General features: G+C 40.5%; 1 protein-coding gene across 1 annotated transcript; it reads left to right on the top strand.

Moving 5' to 3' along the window:
* The first annotated feature begins 2,901 nt into the window (after positions 1–2,901).
* On the top strand, positions 2,902–17,682 carry LOC137664461 (C-type lectin domain family 5 member A-like). Its single transcript, XM_068402520.1, has 8 exons — positions 2,902–2,983; positions 4,814–4,882; positions 9,048–9,137; positions 15,077–15,142; positions 15,853–15,933; positions 16,037–16,179; positions 16,843–16,952; positions 17,559–17,682. Exons 1-8 carry the CDS (start codon positions 2,902–2,904, stop codon positions 17,680–17,682), a joined length of 765 nt encoding a protein of 254 aa, XP_068258621.1.
* The last annotated feature ends 749 nt before the right edge of the window (positions 17,683–18,431 follow it).

Genomic DNA, 18,431 nt, shown 5'->3' with positions numbered 1-18,431 from the left:
ATCTTTTCTTGTATTTTTCCCCAATGTATATATGAGAATTAGAAGAGCAAATCTGATGATAGTGGTGTTCTTTGTCACCATACTGGTACTTTTCAATAAATTCTCTCCCCGCATTCCCCAAGACAGAGTCTCTGATTATTTCGACAATATTTAGTACACCAGATAAAAACACCCTCGGACTTTAAAAGCAAGCATCACAAAATGAAGTGATTAGGAGAGTAACTAACCACGCAGTGGATTCCTTTCTCATTAGGCTGATGCACATTGATTAGCTAGTAATTATCTTGGCTAAAACTACAGCATGGACAGAAAAAAAATAATATTTGTCTTGAAGGCAAGTTCATGAAGAGAATCCACAAGATTCCAAGAGAATCATCCAGACACTGAGAGCCATGTCCCAAATAAAACATACATTACTGAGATGACTGTGCTGTGCTTAGTAACGTGGTCTTAATTCTCACTAAATATTTTCCCCTTCAAGTTCCTATGGGAATATATCACATTCCTTCTCACAGTATAGCCAAGTCACAGCAAGACCAGTAGTACTGAGTCACACATTCATCCTCCCTTGTATTTAATTAGGGCAGAAGGCTTTAGAATAGAATAGCATAGCATAGCTTAGCATAGCATAGCTTAGCATAGCATAGAATATGGAAGGGACCTACAATGATCATCTGGTCCAACTGCCTGACCAATTCAGGGCTGACCAAAAGTTAAAGCATATTATCAAGGGCATTGTCCAAATGCTTCTTAAACACTGACAGGCTTGGGGCATCGACCACCTCTCTAGGAAGCCTGTTCCAGTGTTTGACCACCCTCTCTGTAAAGAAATGCTTCCTAACGTCCAATCTGAACCTCCCCTGATGCAGCTTTGAGCAATTCCCACGTGTCCTATCACTGGATACCAGGGAGAAGAGATCAGCACCTCTCACTCCACCTCCTCAGGAAGATGCAGAGAGCAATGAGGTCGCCCCTCAACCTCCTTTTCTCCAAACTAGACAAACCCAGAGTCCTTGGCTGCACCTCACAGGACATGCCTTCCAGCTCTTTCACCAGCTTTGTTGCCCTCCTCTGGATGCATTCAAGGACCTTCACATCCTTCTTAAGTCGTGGGGCCCTGTGCTGGTTTTGGTTGAGATAGAGTTAATTTTCTTCACAGTAGCTTGTATGGGGCTGTGTTTTGGATTTATGCTAAAAACAGTGTTGATAACACAAGGATGTTTAGTTACTGCTGAGCAGCACTTACAGAGTCAAGGCCTTTTCTGCTTCTCACACCACCCCACCAGCAAGGAGGCTAGGGGTGCACAAGAAGTTGGGAGGGGACACAGCCAAGATAACTGACCTCAACTGACCAAAGGGATATTCCATACCATATGACATCATGCTCAGCATATAAAGCTGGGGGTAGAAGAAGGAAGAGGAGGATGTTCGGAGTGATGGTTTTTTGTCTTCCCAAGCAACCATTATGCATGATAGAGCCCTGCTTTCCTGGAGATGGCTGAACACCTGCCTGCCGATGGGAAGTGGTGAATGAATTCCTTGTTTTGCTTTGCTTGCACACGCAGCTTTTGTTTACCTATTAAACTGTCTTTATCTCAACCCACGAATTCTCTCACTTTTACCCTTCTAATTCTCTCCCCTATCCCACTGGAGCAGGCAGTGAGCAAGTGGCTGTGTGGTGCTTAGTTGCCGTCTGGGGTTAAACCACGACAGGCCCAGAACTGCACACAGTATTTGAGGTGAGTCCGCACCAATACTGAATACAGCGGGTTAATCACCTCTTTTGATCAGCTGGCTATGCTGTGTTTGATGCACCCCAGGACGTGGTTTGCCCTCTTAGCTGCCAGGGCACAATGCTGACTCGTATTGAGCCTGCTGTTGACCAGCAGATCAGGCTGGTTGATCAGGCTTCTTCTGGCAGATTACATCTGCCGTCAATGCAAAAACTGGCATTTTCAATTGGTAAATGCTGCTATGAGATAGGATATTTCCTCTAACAATGATTCACAGCACAATGTCCACATAGCTGCCACCTGCTGCTCTATGAAAGGATTAGTCATGTGGGAATTAAAAACCTGGAAAGCCTAGGGCTTGTCTTGTTTAGACTAACCTGTTCTAGTTGCTGCCTTTGCATGTTAAGCACCCTTCACCCTTCTCAAAACAGGCTGGACCAATCCCACTTTATGAATCCCCATTTGCCATCAGAAGTTACCTACAGAGGGGAAGAACATGTTTCTGAGCTGCACAAAACCCACGTTCCTCAGGACTGTCAGCTCGGTTCTGGTTTAGAAGAGCTGTAGACACATGACAGAGCCCCAAAGTGTGGCAGGATCCTGTTTCAGCAGCGTTGAATACATTTCTCTATGGACCAGTGGCAAACGTGTCATGCTTTCAGATGTCTGCTTTTGAGAGCACTGCCTTCTGGACTCGCAGGGCTGCTCCCCGTGACGTGTCGTGGGTCCACCCTGAGAGCTTCGCTCTGCTTCCTGGGACTGACTTCTGAATCTCTGTACTTTTCTGCTGCTTTCCATTTCATGTAACAAAGCTTGTCTTTTCAAAATACAAAACGGGGCAGGGAGGGGGCGGGGAGGGGGCGGGGGGGGGGGGGTGGGGCGCGCGGGGCGAGGTGTCAAGATTTGAAAACTCAAAATACTACTAATTCCAGAACCACTTCCTGACAAAGGTAACCACATCAAGGTCACAACCTTACATCTAACACACTACTATCAAAAGATAAATTAGAAGTAGGCTTCCCTTCTCACTATGAGTTTCTGTATGACAGAAAGAGGAAAGAACTTCTTCCTGAAGGTTAGAGAGGGGAAGGACCTATGAGTCGTCCTCAGTCCAGAGTACCATTTTAAAAACTGCGTTGAGAGGAAAAAAGGAGAAGGGGGAGCAAGAATGTCAGAAAATCTCATTTATGCTGACTTGAACTTGACTGAATCAACCAGGCCCAGACTACAGGATGTCACTGATGTCCAAGGTAGGTCAATTGGTCAGCTTTCTTTGTATTCTTCAGCCTCCCTCCCACATATTTTGAAAGAGTGCCGTGGAGCACTGAAGCCCCAAATAGGTCAAAGGAAATGTGAGGTCCAGTGCTATGAAAAATGCAGAGGTGGGGTGTCTATGTAGGTTTTTTACCATAAAAAAAGGAGGTTATAAGGTCTACTTTTCATTTGTTAAGGTGCAAGTGTGAGGGAGAGTTTCTTGTGTGATATTAAGAGTAGTTTCTATTAATTTAGGAGATTATTCCACAGCTGAACGCCATTTGGTCCTGAACCAGGTGTGTTCTCACACAGCAGACTGATTTCTGCAGCAAACCAATCGATCAGGAGACTGAGTGCCTAATGTTTCTGTTGTTTGAAGTAGTCTCGCACGTAGCCTGTTTCTGCTTGCTGAGCATAGTAGGCATTGCTTTGGGTTTTTTTCCTCCTGGCTTTGTCTGTACAAAATACTTGTTTAATAAATCAAACATAAAATGTTTCATGGACAGATTTAGTTTGATTTATAAATTCTAATCTAATTTAATCTTTCTTTAATGTACTACGAATTATTGCATAAACTTTTGCACTGGTTTTCCTACATCTGCATATAATTATATCCTAAAATAACAGACTTCCTACACTTTGTCTCTGTGTTTCATTTTTTTTTTCTTCCCTTCCTTTTTAATCTTACTATATCTTTGACAGAAATAGTAGTTTCTATTTCTTGCCATCTGTGTTTGTCTTTTGCATGAAGTGTGATCCCTTGGTATCTATTTTCAGATGGCTGGAGTTTCTAATGTCCCAAGAAACAGTTTTTCTATCACCTCTTTCGACAGATTACTTCATGGCTAAATTGACAGGCACCCACAATAGATGCCACCTGATTAAAAGTTCCATTTTCCTTATAATTTAATCTATGTACTCTTACTTACAGTTTTTATACAGTTTTAATAACATTTTTATGTTTCTCTGCTTGTGCCTTTCCAGAAAACCTCTATCAATTCTTTTCTTCTATGTGTTCACTTAATTTATGCACAGTATTTCCCAGTGATTACACATATCTGACACAAAAGAGCTCATACGCTGGCTTCTGTCTTCTTTTCTTTTTCCTCCAGTTTGCTATTTTCTCTTTGACAGTCGATTCACTGGATCAAATGCAGTGTTCACAAAGGAATGAAATTAATTCCATAAGCCAGAAGAATGCACTTAAACTCATAGAAGGCATATGTTGATAGAAACAAAGGGGATCAGTGCTGTATATCAGAATGACTCGGAACATTTTACAAAATTGCAACATCTTACTTTCTACACCCTTTTTATGTGTCCCTGCCCTTCCTTTCTTCCCCACACCTTTTCTTCCATATTCATTTGTACTTATTATCTGCAGATGTTAGAATAGTTTTCACTTTTCTTATTGTCTTAGCGTTAACTAGTAACTCCTTCAAATTTAGCATAATCTGCAGTTTTCAGATTTTCTTCGATGTTGTAGCCCTTCTGACCATTCACATACGGATGTGAATTGAGTAAGACGATCAAACAACCTTAGACATTTTTCTTCCCTTCTCTTTAGATTTAAAATGTGTGTGCATGTGCCCATGTCTCCTCTGTTATTGTCTGCATGGACGATAAACCAGATCTGTTTCTGTCTACAGCCAGTCCTCTAAGGTGTAAATGCAATGGACAAAAATATTATTCGGGCATAGTTAAACACAGTCATATAAATCAGTTGCTGTCATGTGTGTAGCATTTCTCATAATTTCAGTCATTTTTGTTCCATTTAAGTTGTTTCTCAGCTTTTTCTGTTCTCTGTTATTTTTGCCTTGTTTTAGGTTCTACATACGCAGAAGTGAAAGTGCAATCCCTAGCCACAAATGCTGCAGCTAGCCATACATCGTCCGGTGAGTTTTTAGGTGTCTGCTAAATTGATATGATTTAAACAATGGGAGGACAGGAGGCCATTCCTTATTTTCCAAAAATGCAGTGATATAAAACTGTATGGGAGACAGGAAGACACAGTTGCCCGCTTTACATATCCAGAGCAGGGGGCAGTCGGTTTGTTGCATTACATGCCACTAAACACTTGTTTGCTTCACTGGTATAGGAACACATGGATATTTTGGCCCACAGCAAGGAACCACCTAGCCTAGCCTCCTGTCTCCAACAGTGGGCATAAGTGAACAACTAGAAATGAATAAGAAGAGGGTAGGTATATATGATACCTTCCTGTAATACTTTCACATGCGTGCATCTACTCAGGGACTTGCTGAGACAGATGTGTTTCTGTTCCCTCAGTGGATTTCTCTTCTACAAACTTGCTCAGTCTCCCCTTGGTTCTATACACAGCCCTGATTTCTGTAACATCCTTTGATGAGGGGATCCACAGTTCTTTTTAACATCACATGAAGAAACAGCTGCATTTTTAAACTCTGGACTGGCCTCCTATTAGTTTCAGCTGATGTTCCCTGAAAGAGACAGAAAGCAGCCAAACCCTATCCAAGGTCTCCGTGACACTCAGGATTTTATACAACTCTGACATAGCTGCTTCTTAGTCATGTCTCTTCCGCACTGCAGAACCCTAGTCTACATCAGCGTTCACTGCTTCTCTCCTCTGAACCTTTTCCTCTGTGCTTTTTGAAAGAGAGGTAGTAGAACTGCATGCACCATGAAGGTAGAGGTGAATCATGGATTTATAAAACCATGTGGCAGACAAAACATCCCTGATTTTTGTTCATTTTCCTTCTGAATAATTCCTAGTGTGTGAAGTTGTAGAGTCTTCATCCTAGGAGATATTCAAAACCTGACTGTGCATGGTCCTGGATAACCTGCTCTAGCCAACTCCACTTGAGCAGAGAAATTAGCCTAGGTAATCTGAAAAGGTCACTTCCAACTTAAATGATTCTGTGACTGCGTGGTCAGGACAGCAGGCCTGAAGTTCACAGATGTCCTCTAGAACATTTTTTGTTTTTAATTTACATTAGATTTGTTACCTTCTAGTCCCTGGGTAGAAAGGTAGCTTTAAGAGAGGGACTGCAAAAATGGTGTTAGTAATCCAGCTATCTCACACCTAATGTCTCTTGGAATTTGCTACTGTACCCATTTTTGTATTTGGGCCGTATGTCTTCCATTTTATGCAGCTCCTCACAAGGAACTGCCCTGAAATGTAAGATCCACCCAGCTCTTACAGTCAACCCTGATACGAGGGATTAACCTAGCTTCTCTACCATGGCCTTATCTTCTGAATGCTTCCTGGATAGCCTACAATCTACTGGCCTACAGATCTCCAGCAATGTATATTCTCTAGATGTGTTTGAAATATATGTGCTCAAAAACACGTGTTTGAAGTCTTTTTCTTCCCAAGTTCTTTTCTGTCTAACTGCAGGGTTTTATATATAATCTTTAATCTCCCAGGGTTTGTGATACTTTCTATGTTCTTCATTTGATGTCTACAGCTTTGGAAAGTTAACAATCTGTTTCTAATAGCTATGTCAACTTCCTTTTACCTGTTCCCAGATCATTCTTAGTCAGTGTCTTGTATTGGCCATGTGTTGCCAGGATGCTACCCTTCAATAATATATGGCCTGCCTGTATGGATTTAATTCTCTCTTAGCAGTCCTTTTCAGCTTCTCTTTAATAACCTTCCTGTAGTGCCCTCTTTTATGCATTAGCATTCTGTTTTTGCTTATGTAGTCTAGTACTATTATGACTCTCTTTCTTTTAACCACTTCCCCATATACATATACATATACATATACATATACATATACATATACATATACATACAGGGATGCTGTTCAGTTACCTAACCACTGGTGTCCAGAGCCATCTGGGAAGCATCAGGAAATTCAGTCTGGCTTCAGTATCCAAATCTAGAAGGCCACAGATTCTTGGAGGTCCTGTGTAACATCTTCCAGGTCTGTGCAGTTATCTGATACTTGAGAGTATCTCAGAAGGCAGAATCACAGAATCGTCTTGGTTGGAAAGGACCTTTAATATCATTGAGTCCAACCATTAACCTAACCACCAAGTCAACCACTAAACAATATCCCTAAGCACCACATCTATTCGTCTTTTAAATACCTCCAGGGATGGTGACTCCACCACTTCCCTGGGCAGCCTGCTCCAATGCCTAATAACCCTTTCTGTGAAGAAATTTTTCCAAACATCCATTCTAAACCTCCGCTGGTGCAACTTGAGGCCATTTCCTCTCATCCTATCGCTTGTTACTTGGGAGAAGAGACTAGCACCCTCCTCTCTACAACCTCCTTTCAGGTCCTTGTATACAGCAATAAGGTCTCCCTGAGACTCCTTTTCTCCAGGCTAAACAACTCCAGTTCCCTCAGCTGCTCCTCATAAGACTTGTTCTCCAGAAGCCACCCGTTTTCAGGTACCTGATATCTGAGTATTTTAGACTAGAGTGGGGCATTCCAGGTCTTCCCATCTTATTTTTCAGACTTCTAGTATATGTGTAGAAGCAGGTGTTCCATAGCTGTCGTTTGCTTCTTAACGCTTTATTTAAATGACAGTCAGTTTTGCATTTCCTGCTTGACTATTTCTACCTTTCCTTTTCCTGATGACACAGTGATTTTGAAGTCACAAGTGATGGTAATATCACCCTAAACTGCTCTTTAGCCTGTGTCATCTCCCCTTTCCTCATTTTAAGAGTTACTTACAACATTCAGCCCCTGCCAGCTTGCTCCTATTCATTTTAAAAGTTACATAAAACCTTCTAGATGTCACGTCCAGCAGCTTGACTCCCTTATAGCTAAGATGAAATCTGTTCCTCCAGGGTGTTTGGACGCTCTGCACCAGATGTGTCCCAAATTCCCGAAGAATCAGAAATCTGAATCCTTACGCCATCTTCTCAGCCAGATGCTAAAATACTGTCTTTTCATTTCTCCCTCCAGTCCTGCATAGGGTACTAGGACATTTCTTGAATTGCCACCTTAGGATTTCTGGTCACCAGCTTCCTTGCCACCAGAGCTTCTCTCCATCCTTCCCAATCTTGTTGGTAGTCACCTGGACTAGTGTATCAGTAGATAGTTTGCACCTATATTTGTTGATTAGTGCAATCAACATGTTTTCAGGGTGCAACCATTTCCTGACCAAACCTCCTCAGGCAGAAAACCTGACAGCATGGAGTTCTTGTGTGCCACCTTCTTTCAAAGACTGCTTTAAAATCAGTCTAGTGTAATACTATACTAAATATGGCAGCTTCTTAGCATTTCAGTAATGCAAATAGTAATGCACAAGTAGGTGCGAAAATGAGGTTACCAGAGAGAACAAACCAGGTACTGACTGCAGTTAGGACGAAGATTCAGGATGGCTTCCTCTGTTTACTTTACAGAGCAGGGGTAATATCAGTAAAAATCACAATTTGTTTTTCAGGTCCTAATTGTCACACAGACACGGTAAACTTCAAAGATAGCAGAACGGGTAAGTAAATAGCAGATACGTAAAGCAGGAAGAGACAGAAAGCTCTCCTTTACCTTTTAATTCAGTGTCTGATGAGTCCGGTCAACCACTGAATTTATTATTTGTCCCGTCTTGGACCTGCTTGTGCTCTATAGCACCTGGCCAGTATCCACTGAGTTGGTAGACCAACGAATATCACAAGGATCCCCTTGAAGTAAATCCTGTAGTCCATAAACAACAGTCAAAACAGAAAGAGGACACAGTTCAGCTTCTCTGAAAAATTTGCTTTGTTGAGGAGTATAACATGGCAGGACCTTCACCTGGTAGGTTGATTGGGTTTTGCTTTAATAGTATTTTGAGAGGGCAGATAAGGATCCCAGTGAGCACTTAACTCTAGTATCAAGTGCAGTAGAATTTAACAAAGTATTCTAGGCAATGGCAGAAGAGTTCAGGTTGAATGTCTGTAATGGAAAAAAAATGTGTCCACAGCTTATCTATCACAAAAGAAGAAACATCTCAAGGGACAGCACCGAAGGGCTTTGCCTAACTTGAAAGAGTTGTCTCAGTATAAGCCTGAAAAGGGCATCTTTGAATGAAGACAAAGGGCTCCTTTTCCAGTTGTTCCCTAATCTTTATTTTTTCTATCTGTAGGTAAAAGCCGTTGCTCCAGAACACGTGTCACTGTATTGGTTGCTGTGATAATCCTCTTACTGGTCTTAGCGGTGTGTCTGATATTCATATGTAAGTCCTGTTTAAAATGTCGTAACTGCAATTAATTTGTGAATCTCGCCCACTGACTGACAACTAAGTCGTGACATCCAAAACCAGTAGCAACAGAAGGAGAGTTTGAAGGTACAGGACAGTATTTTTTAGCTAACCATGGCCGTAAGAGGAAATCTGTAAGAGTCTAGTGGTTTGAAAGCTTAAAATTCCAAAAGAAAAAAGCCAAAATTCAATTAAAAAACTGGCAATGTTCAAACAATAAATAATTTATTATACAAATGTTTTAAAGAAATAAGTCAACATTAGATAATGCCTATTAGTATTATGATTGCTATCTGTGAGAACATTTCAAGACAATGATCTTGTGTCATGTCACCAAGATGTCCATAACACCAAAAAATCTTTAAATAAATATAATAAAAGCTCATTTGAAAGAGGTAGCTAAGTCACAACTTAAAGGAATTTGTTTTCACCTTACTCAAATGAAAGCCTAGTACTAGATCTCTGCATATGTGTCAGAGTTCATAACAATCTTTGAATGACATAAAAAGAGACATTAATTTTTTTAGAAAGAAAACATTCTTATCTCCATTAGAAAAAAAACAGATTTTAATAGAGCCATGTGGTACTTTCCTTTGAATATTTTTGCGGGATCATTTTTAAATTTCAGATGTGGTTGGTTGTTTCTTTTCATCCTTTATAGTTGAGCAAGCTTAAGAGGTTTCCACAATCAATCACACTCAAGTCACAGAATTTGCCACCTACTCAGAGATGCATATAGAGAAACTCTTTGTGCAGACATGCCAAAACCTTTGATCTATGGAACTTAAAAAATAGGGTTGGGGGAGATAACTGTTTTTTCTTTTTCAAGAAAAAGAATAAAGGACAGGTGTCTGATATAGTGTTCTGACCTTTATAAAATGTAAAATACCACAAGAAGGGCAAAATTAAAAAAACAGCCAAACAAACAAAAGCCCCACAACATAACAAGGTGAAATTACCAGCATTTAGTAGAGCTTTAAATCAGGATTTGAATGAGGAGTCATTAGACTTTGATTCAGGTCTGGCTTCAGTTATAGTTACATTGTTGGGTTCAGTACTGCCTCAGTGAACCAAAAAAATACTCCTAAGAAACTTGAGATCTAGATCAAAGTTGAGAAAATAAATCAAATTAGTTTTTAATTTCAATAGCACACAGTTTTCACTTGTACTCCAAACAAAAACTGTTGCCATTTTGACTGTTTTATTTCTAAGTTTTAATTTCATATGAGTATTCCATACGATTTTGTTTTGCCAAATATACTGTTGTTGACAAACAGCTTGTTTAAATGAACTAAACTGTCACCTCTTGATATTGCTCCATCATACAAGAGCTCTGCAGGCCAGAAAGCATTTCCCATTTCTGTTCATGAAACTGACAACATTTTTGCCCAGTGGAACCTGACCAGAATTTTTAATGATTTTTATAGTAGTTTCATATTATTTTCTTTTTTCTTGAGAGAAAATTTATCTGCTAGTAAGTAAAAAATTGGCCCTGCAGTTCATGAGGTGGTTTTCCAAGAACAGGCAGGTCTGACTTTGTTTCAAATGCTCCTTCATATAGACTAAATTTTGCTCTTTTCTGAAACCAGGAGCTGATATCCAGCCTCAAGATATATGCATCTAAATGCATATATGCATGAAAAACATACGATTTCCAACTGATTTTTCTGTTTTATTTTTCCCTGTTGCTCTAGGTATTCAGTAAAAGGCAAAGAAACCTTGGTGTTCCCAATTAGCATATCACAAAAGCACCATAAAATTCACAGTGTTAAGATGCTCCAATTAGAAAATAACACATTGTTCCCTTGTTAGCTTTCGGTGTCTTTGAACTATTTTCAATAACGCTGCTGTCTGAATCTCTCAGGCAGATTTCAGAATCAAAAGTGACCATACTGCAGGAGAAAAACTTGACCCACCATTTATGTGTTGTAAATTGATTTCCATCCAGCAGGAGAATGAGTGGGGCAGTGTTCATTTTTGTAATGCATACCAGTATGCATTTATTTATAATTTTTCACAGAAATAAATGCTTTAAAATTATGTTAGGTAGTATTAATACCAGTATTTGACCTATGAGAAATGGCTGAGGGAGCTGGGGTTGTTTAGCCTGGAGAAGAGGAGGCTCAGAGGTGACCTTATTGCAGTCTACAACTACTTGAAGGGAGGTTGTAGCGGAGTGGGAGTCGGCCTCTTCTCCCAGGCAACTAGCAATAGGACATGAGGACATAGCCTCAAGCTTCGCCAGGGGAAGTTCAGGTTGGACATTAGGAAGTATTTCTTTTCAGAAAGGGTCATTAGACATTGGAATGGGCTGCCCAGGGAGGTGGTGGAGTCACCACCTCTGGATGTGTTTAAGAAAAGACTGGACATGGCACTTAGTGCCATGGTCTAGTTGACATGGTGGTGTCAGGGCAATGGTTGGACTCCACGATCCCAGAGGTCTCTTCCAACCTGACTGATTCTGTGATTCTGTGATTCTGTGATTTGGTACTACTATATATCAGGGACTTCAGGGTATCTTTATAAGCAGTACTTCAAGCTTCCACCCACAGGCTCAGGGTATATGCAAAATCCAGCTTCTTCATTTTCTAAAATGAAATGGTCCTTATATTTTTCATATTACGTTTTTGAGAACTTTTCCTGAAGAGTAAATTCTGTTTCCCCCTCTTCCAAACATGTGGTTGCTCCTATAGCTTCCCAATCTTCAGCTTTAACTTCGTTATTTCCACCACAATTATCTGTTTTAATAGTCTATAAAATATAATGCGTAATTTATCATGTGTATCTCTGTATACAGGTTTGGATGTAATTGTATACACCAGAGCTTTAAGAACCTTTGTTTTCCAATATTCAGACATACATATTTCCTTGGGGTTTTTTTGATAGTGATATCTAAGACTCAGCTTCTCCTACATGAATATAGTGGAAGTTAATCCCTAAAAGGAACAGGGTAAACCATACAATTTAGTCTCTGCAAAATTAGACTTTTATTGATCAGCTTTGAGCTGTGAATTGTAAATGTAAAAACAGTATTATACATTGCCTGCATTTGGTTTTAGGTGCTACAGTGAAACTTTTTTCTCACAGCTCCACAAGTCTAGTTCTTGCTTGCTATCAGGAAAGAAATGTAGATTAGTGGGACTTCCTAGGCGGTGTGGTTTTGAAGTCTGTAGTGGCTTTTACAATTCATGCTTCAGCAATTTGTAAAAGAGCAGTTCGACAACTGTTTTGCACCAGGAGATGCCAGCTCATTACAATGCCAGTAAAAAAAAGGCACCCTGACTCTGCAAGGTCTTATTTAAAATTATATTTATTAGAGCTAATGCTATAGAGAAAGAGAGGACAGTATAGAAAATCCTAGGTCCCTTCAGGTGCTAGGAACCCTGAGCAAAATTACAGAACAGAGGAACTTGGCCAGAGGCTCTGTCTTCTGGGAAAGGAAGTATAATCATTTCCCAAAATAATACTGTTATTTCATACTTACTTCCTTTCATCACTCACTGTCTGGCTCTAGGCTTATGGAAGGAGCTGATTAATCCTTTGTACTAAAATTCAGATTCATTTATGTCACTGCTCAGTTTGGAGTCTCTGATGGTCCTTGAAATCCTTCTGGACATTTTTGGCAGTAGGGTTTCTGAAACCTTGATGGTCTATAGATAAAATTGAAACAAGATGCACACGGAGAAGTGATATGTTGTATTAGATAAGCTTATATTTGTTAATGATTTCAATGTTGAGTATTCTACTGAATCATTTAATGTAGCAGTTGAGGGGGTATTTCAGCCATTAGGGGTATTTGTAGTTGCCAGCCAAAAAAATCTATATTCTCTTCACGATTGTCATAGGGCTAAAATTTACTTCATTTTGGCTATGAAGAACTCTCTGAGATGGAGTTGATCGATATAAAAAATCCCCACATGTTAAAGGCTGGACAGGTTGTTTCTCATAACACACAAAAGTGTGTCTAGTGAAAGGTATTGCCTTTCCTGAAAACCTTTACCTTGCCAGTATTCTTTGTTTCTTGAGGGAATAATTAACTTCTGCAGCATTCTCTGAAAACGGAATATCTTATCAGAATAAGATATTCAATCAGGACACAAATGCTCCTAAGGATTTTTGTCAATAAAAATTTGGCTATAGAAAATGTATTGGAAGAAGAAATGTTACATTTATGATAAAACAACTTATTTTTTCCAGAGGTGGGTACAAGGCAAAAGTGGATTCTCTGTAACAGAGGTGCTCACCTCTGAAACTCAACAGTTACTTCTTGTTGGCATAGTTATGACTGCATTCTGGTGGGCTGAAGCCCTTCCAAGGTATCATTCCTACTGCACTATAGGGTCTTGCATCTGTAAGGATGCGTAGGTACTAGGGAAGTGGTTCTACCCCAAGGAAAGTAAGAGCTCAGAATTGCCACCTTCCTTGTTGATAGTTGCAGTTTGGATGCTTTGGGCTAGTAACCCATCCTTTCACTACCAGTTTTTAATGTCCAGAAGAGATTAGGTGTCACCTAATCTAACTGCCACTCTACTTCTTTTCCCTCATCTTATTTTTGAGTTTACTGCTTGTAAACACAGTTCTTCCTTTAATATTCTGTTTCTTTTGTCGTTTGCCTCTAGAATGAAGTCTGCAGAGATGTTAGTTCTTTCATGCTCCATACCGTTCGGGTCCAAGTTTCTTAAAATTTTCTTTAATTCAATATTTTTTCTCATTTTATACAATCTTTTTTAAAGGGAATTTATCAATTCTGGTTTCAAGCATAGGAATTCTACTCCTACAATTTTTAGTTTAATGTTTCTTTACTGTTATTATTCATCCCTTCATTATTCCACTCCAAATAACCTCAAAAATGCCTCCTTAAACTTTGTTACAGAAGATTTAGTAGCTTCCACTCAGTTGAACTAATAATACCCATTCATGGCATGGGCAATTGTGTCTTTAAAGCTGAGGTTTTCTAAGCAGAGAAGCCAGGAGACTATCAAGGTTTTCTTACTGCTACATGGAGCCAGCTGGAACAACATAATCCTCCTTTAGCCTGTTAACTGTGAATGATCCCTGAGCTCCATACTGTCAACAAGATCTAAACTCTTGAGGAAGTTTCTAAACTGATAAAACCAAAGCCCTGAGAAGACATGAAAAATGCATAAAAATCACATGATCTTGTCTAGTAAACAACATAAATTCATCTGAGGCCTCAGCTACTTTCTTCACCCTCTCAAAACTCTTTTTTTCCTTTTTCTCTGTGATAGATTCATGCAGTCTGGACAGTCATCAGATAATAAAAATAAAATTGTAAGCCTTCCTCCACAGTCCCTTTTTCTCGGAGTCAGAAGACTCCTGTGGAGCACGAATCCCTCACAACCACTGTATCAGAAGAAAGAGGAAAATCAAGGCTATTTCAGCCTGGGTATATGCTTTAAAACTTAAAATTAATGCTGTTGTCTCATTTTGGTATAGGGGAGCAACACTGTTAGATCAGTTTCCAGCTGGGGCACAGGTGTGCTCTGCCTGAATAGGTCACCCCAGTTGTTTGGGGTAGGAGTAGACAGTGGCCGCAGCTCCAAGCTGTGTGGGAGCACGCTTAACCAGGAACAGGTTGTCTTGAGCACTGATCTCTCAAAGACGGCTCTTATTTCTTATTGCTATAGTTATGCCTATACTGTACACCACATTTACTGCTACTCTGAAAATGTGTGGAGCATTTTTTGTTAAGTTTCAGAGTCAGGTTCTTTGGAAAACTGCTCCATGATATGGTACTACAGTTTGGGGTTTTTTTTTCAATGGAGGAGCAAAAAGGTGAGGAGTAGGCATTCTGCATACGGTGATGGTGGGGGTCAAAGAGGTCCAGAAGAGCTTTGACAGTGTATGGAAAGATGGTCAGCTGTTCAAAGCAGAAATTGTATTCTTATTTCCAGACCATCCAACTGCAAGCAGCCCACCTGACTCAAAAACATTCTCCACTACTTATGAAGAGGCACTCGGTAGGTAACCCTCTGTCATTCAAAAGACAGTTTCCAGAAACTTGTTAGATTGCTTTTTAAGGCGGGGTGTATGTGTGTGTGTCTAGGTTTTGTTCAGAAGAAAAACAAACAAAAAATCTGACATCTCAGGAATAAACAACCTTATCCTGTACACTCATAGGATGAACTCTCAAGGCCAGAAACGTTTCACATTTTCATCTTTAAAAATAGTGCTTGGTCAGCACTGCACTACTGTTTCAGAGAGAATAACTGATTACTCTTTCGTGATAGTGCAGAGGAACCACGGTTAAGTGAATGGACGTGAATATTACAATCCCTTTGGTATCACAGCACTGTAGTGATGGACCAATGTGTGTACTACTTTTCAAATACCCCTCCATTTTCAGCATTTTAACTAAGTGCAATTCCCTTTTGCTGTTCAGGAGCTGCTGCATAACCATCAAAACTATACCATGCACTCCCTGACTCCCTGAATCATATCACCCTTTCCAGGACCCAGTCTCTGTTCCTCCTGGTACCCTGCCTGGCAATGGAGAGAAATGTTCTTTCTTTCAGTAGAATCACTATTACCATACTTTGCAGCAGGCAAAGACGACTTATGAAAACTGAAAGCTGTTTTTTGCCCAGACCATTTCTCTTTGTCTCCTGAGCGAGGATTTAAAAGGTTGGATGATGTTATCCATGATTCTGCTTCTCTGACTCATGCCTAGTGACTCTTGGGCCTGTAATAGCTACAGAGACTGGCAGGGATCCCTGGTGGTCTGGAGAAAATTGTAAGCAGGACCGCACAAGTGCTTTTCCAGCTGTAACTTACTCTCTTACCTTTCTTTTGTAATGGGATCCTTTTGTTAGTGTGAACATGGATTTTCCCATACCTGTTCTTCCCTCCTGCAGGCTGCCCCCAACACTGGGAAAAAAATGGGGAAAAATGCTACTTCTTTTTTCAAATACAGCAAGCAAATGACTGGAATTCTTCTCGTAAAGAATGTACTGACATGAATTCAGACCTGGTGATCATTGACAATGAGGAAGAACTGGTGAGATCTAAACTCATTGGGCTGCTTCTAGGGTTGCTTGACCTATATGCCAAAGGGCTTATGGGTTACACTTGTGTCTTCTTATGTTCTTAGATGCCTTTGGGGGTCTATAATCTACTGCTAGCCATAGATACACCAAGCACCTCTGTACAGTAGCAAACACCTTCACAGTAAGATGCATCTGGGTGGTTGAGGTCTTGCATCTGGAAGCTTCTCTCCTCAAGCATGTTCCCATGGAAAGGAGCAAGCTCTCTGCCTAGCTGACTTATGTTTTGAAGAGATTTAGCACACAAACAAAGACCAAGCAAGTCGAATAGACACTTATTAGTGAGAGCCATTGCTTTGATAAAAACTGAAAAGGCTTCCTCATCACAATCAGAATAGTGTCTCCAGGTATCAAGTCACACCTGGCTAACTACAATGTATAGCTTTAATGGTATCACAGGTGTATTATTCTATTTAGTCTATTCCTAAGAAGTCCCAGGAAGAGAGATGAGATTAAATAAAAATGGAAAAACTTGGCCTCTGAAGCAGTGGAAAGAGATTGTGTGGCTGGATGCACACTGTACTGTCTGTGGTGGCTATTTAGCACTAAGCTTTCTGTGTACCTCTGGTGAGGAAAATGTAATTTTAATGTATTATCATTGTTTGTTTCCTGTCTAGCATTATCTTAAGTCACGATCAATAGGTCATTACTACTTACTTGGTCTCACATACTCCAAGAGTGAGAGGAAGTGGAAGTGGATTAACAACGTGGAACATAGGACAGACATGTAAGCTTATTCCAGCAAGTCACTGTGATGCAACATCTGGAAACAGTAAAAAACAAAACAAAACAAAACAAAAAACAAAACCCAGAGCTAATAACAGGGAATACAAGCAAGATCAGGGACTGCAGTTTGTAGCAACCTGATTCCTTGAGATTCAGGTGCTTTAGCATATCCCTGTGACAAGTCAAAGGGAGTCTGTAAGTCACGTGGGAACACAGGCATGTCACATCAAGATGGCAAGAGAGGACACAGCTGTAGTTCTGGTGGGAAAGGAGGAATCTGACTAGATGGAGTTCAGTGGGGAAAAAAAGGATGTACCAGGCTGGGACAAGAGAGAGTGTGATGTCAACACCATTGAATGGAGGCTACCAAAGACGGGGAAGGCCTCTGGATGGGAAAGCATAGTCCATATACTTTTGCTGAGGTCTGGGGAAGAAAATTAAGGAATGGGAGGGAGACTCCAACAAGGCAGCTTCTAATCCCACTGACAATAATATAGTTTAGCAGCAAGGCCAGGTGCCACTCTGTCTTTCATGGAAGTGATAGTTACTGCATTGCATCCAGCTACGTCAGGAACACAACTAAATCTGACTTTCTCTCCCTGTTCAGGTTTACTATAAGAGGAAACCGTAACTATTTCTGCAGTGTCATTGGACATCGCGAAGTAGCAACTGCACCTTGTCGTGGATCCTCAACAACACAAAATATGTGTGAAAAAGCTGCAAATATTTAAAAAAGGCAGAAGGAGAGCTAAAAACAAGCAGTCCAGGCAGGAATGTCATCCCCAGCTTCCTGTAGGAATGGCGGATGGGATTTGTCTCACTTATCTTTAGCTACCTAAATATTTAGTCAAAGGGGCTCTTACAGGCTCCCTCCAGACACCTTGCCAAGCTTAGCACATTCTTTCCCAAGGTGGGTGTCTAAGACTGGATGGATCCCGCTCTAGAGGAGCCTGCATTTGCACACATTAGGAGTCTGGGAGATTTGCTCATATCAGATGCCTGACTTTCAGGCAGCTGCTGTTAGGTGATATGAGTCCAGCCTCAGTGACAGGTGTGATTACAAACAGATCCTCTCTCTCATAGACACATGCATATATATCCCTACATTCACAGACCTGCTTGCGCACAAGGAGACACTTTAAAGCCCTGCCATGCACTGGTCTTCCCTGTAGCCACAAGTGAAGATCTACTTACATATTGGATCTTGTAGAAAAGTGCAACCACACTCATTGTCATGTGGCATAGATATGATCGACAGGACAAAGTCAAATATGTGTGTGTATAAACCTTACTCTGTAAAAGACTGTCTCTGTAAAAAAACCACACTGGATACCAGACCCCATGGGGCTAAAATGTGATTCACCAAAAGTGAAATGACCCTACACCACAGCTCTGCGCATAAAATCACCATTAGTCCTGTGTAGGTCAGGTAAAGTATATCAGATTTAGACTTATTATTACTGAGGAAGAGCACAGGACA

Source organism: Nyctibius grandis, chromosome 5 (genome assembly GCF_013368605.1).
Source record: "Nyctibius grandis isolate bNycGra1 chromosome 5, bNycGra1.pri, whole genome shotgun sequence".
Classification (NCBI taxonomy): Eukaryota; Metazoa; Chordata; class Aves; order Nyctibiiformes; family Nyctibiidae; genus Nyctibius; species Nyctibius grandis.
Note: the sequence above shows the minus strand (reverse complement) of the source record. Positions and strands in the feature narration are given on the sequence as shown.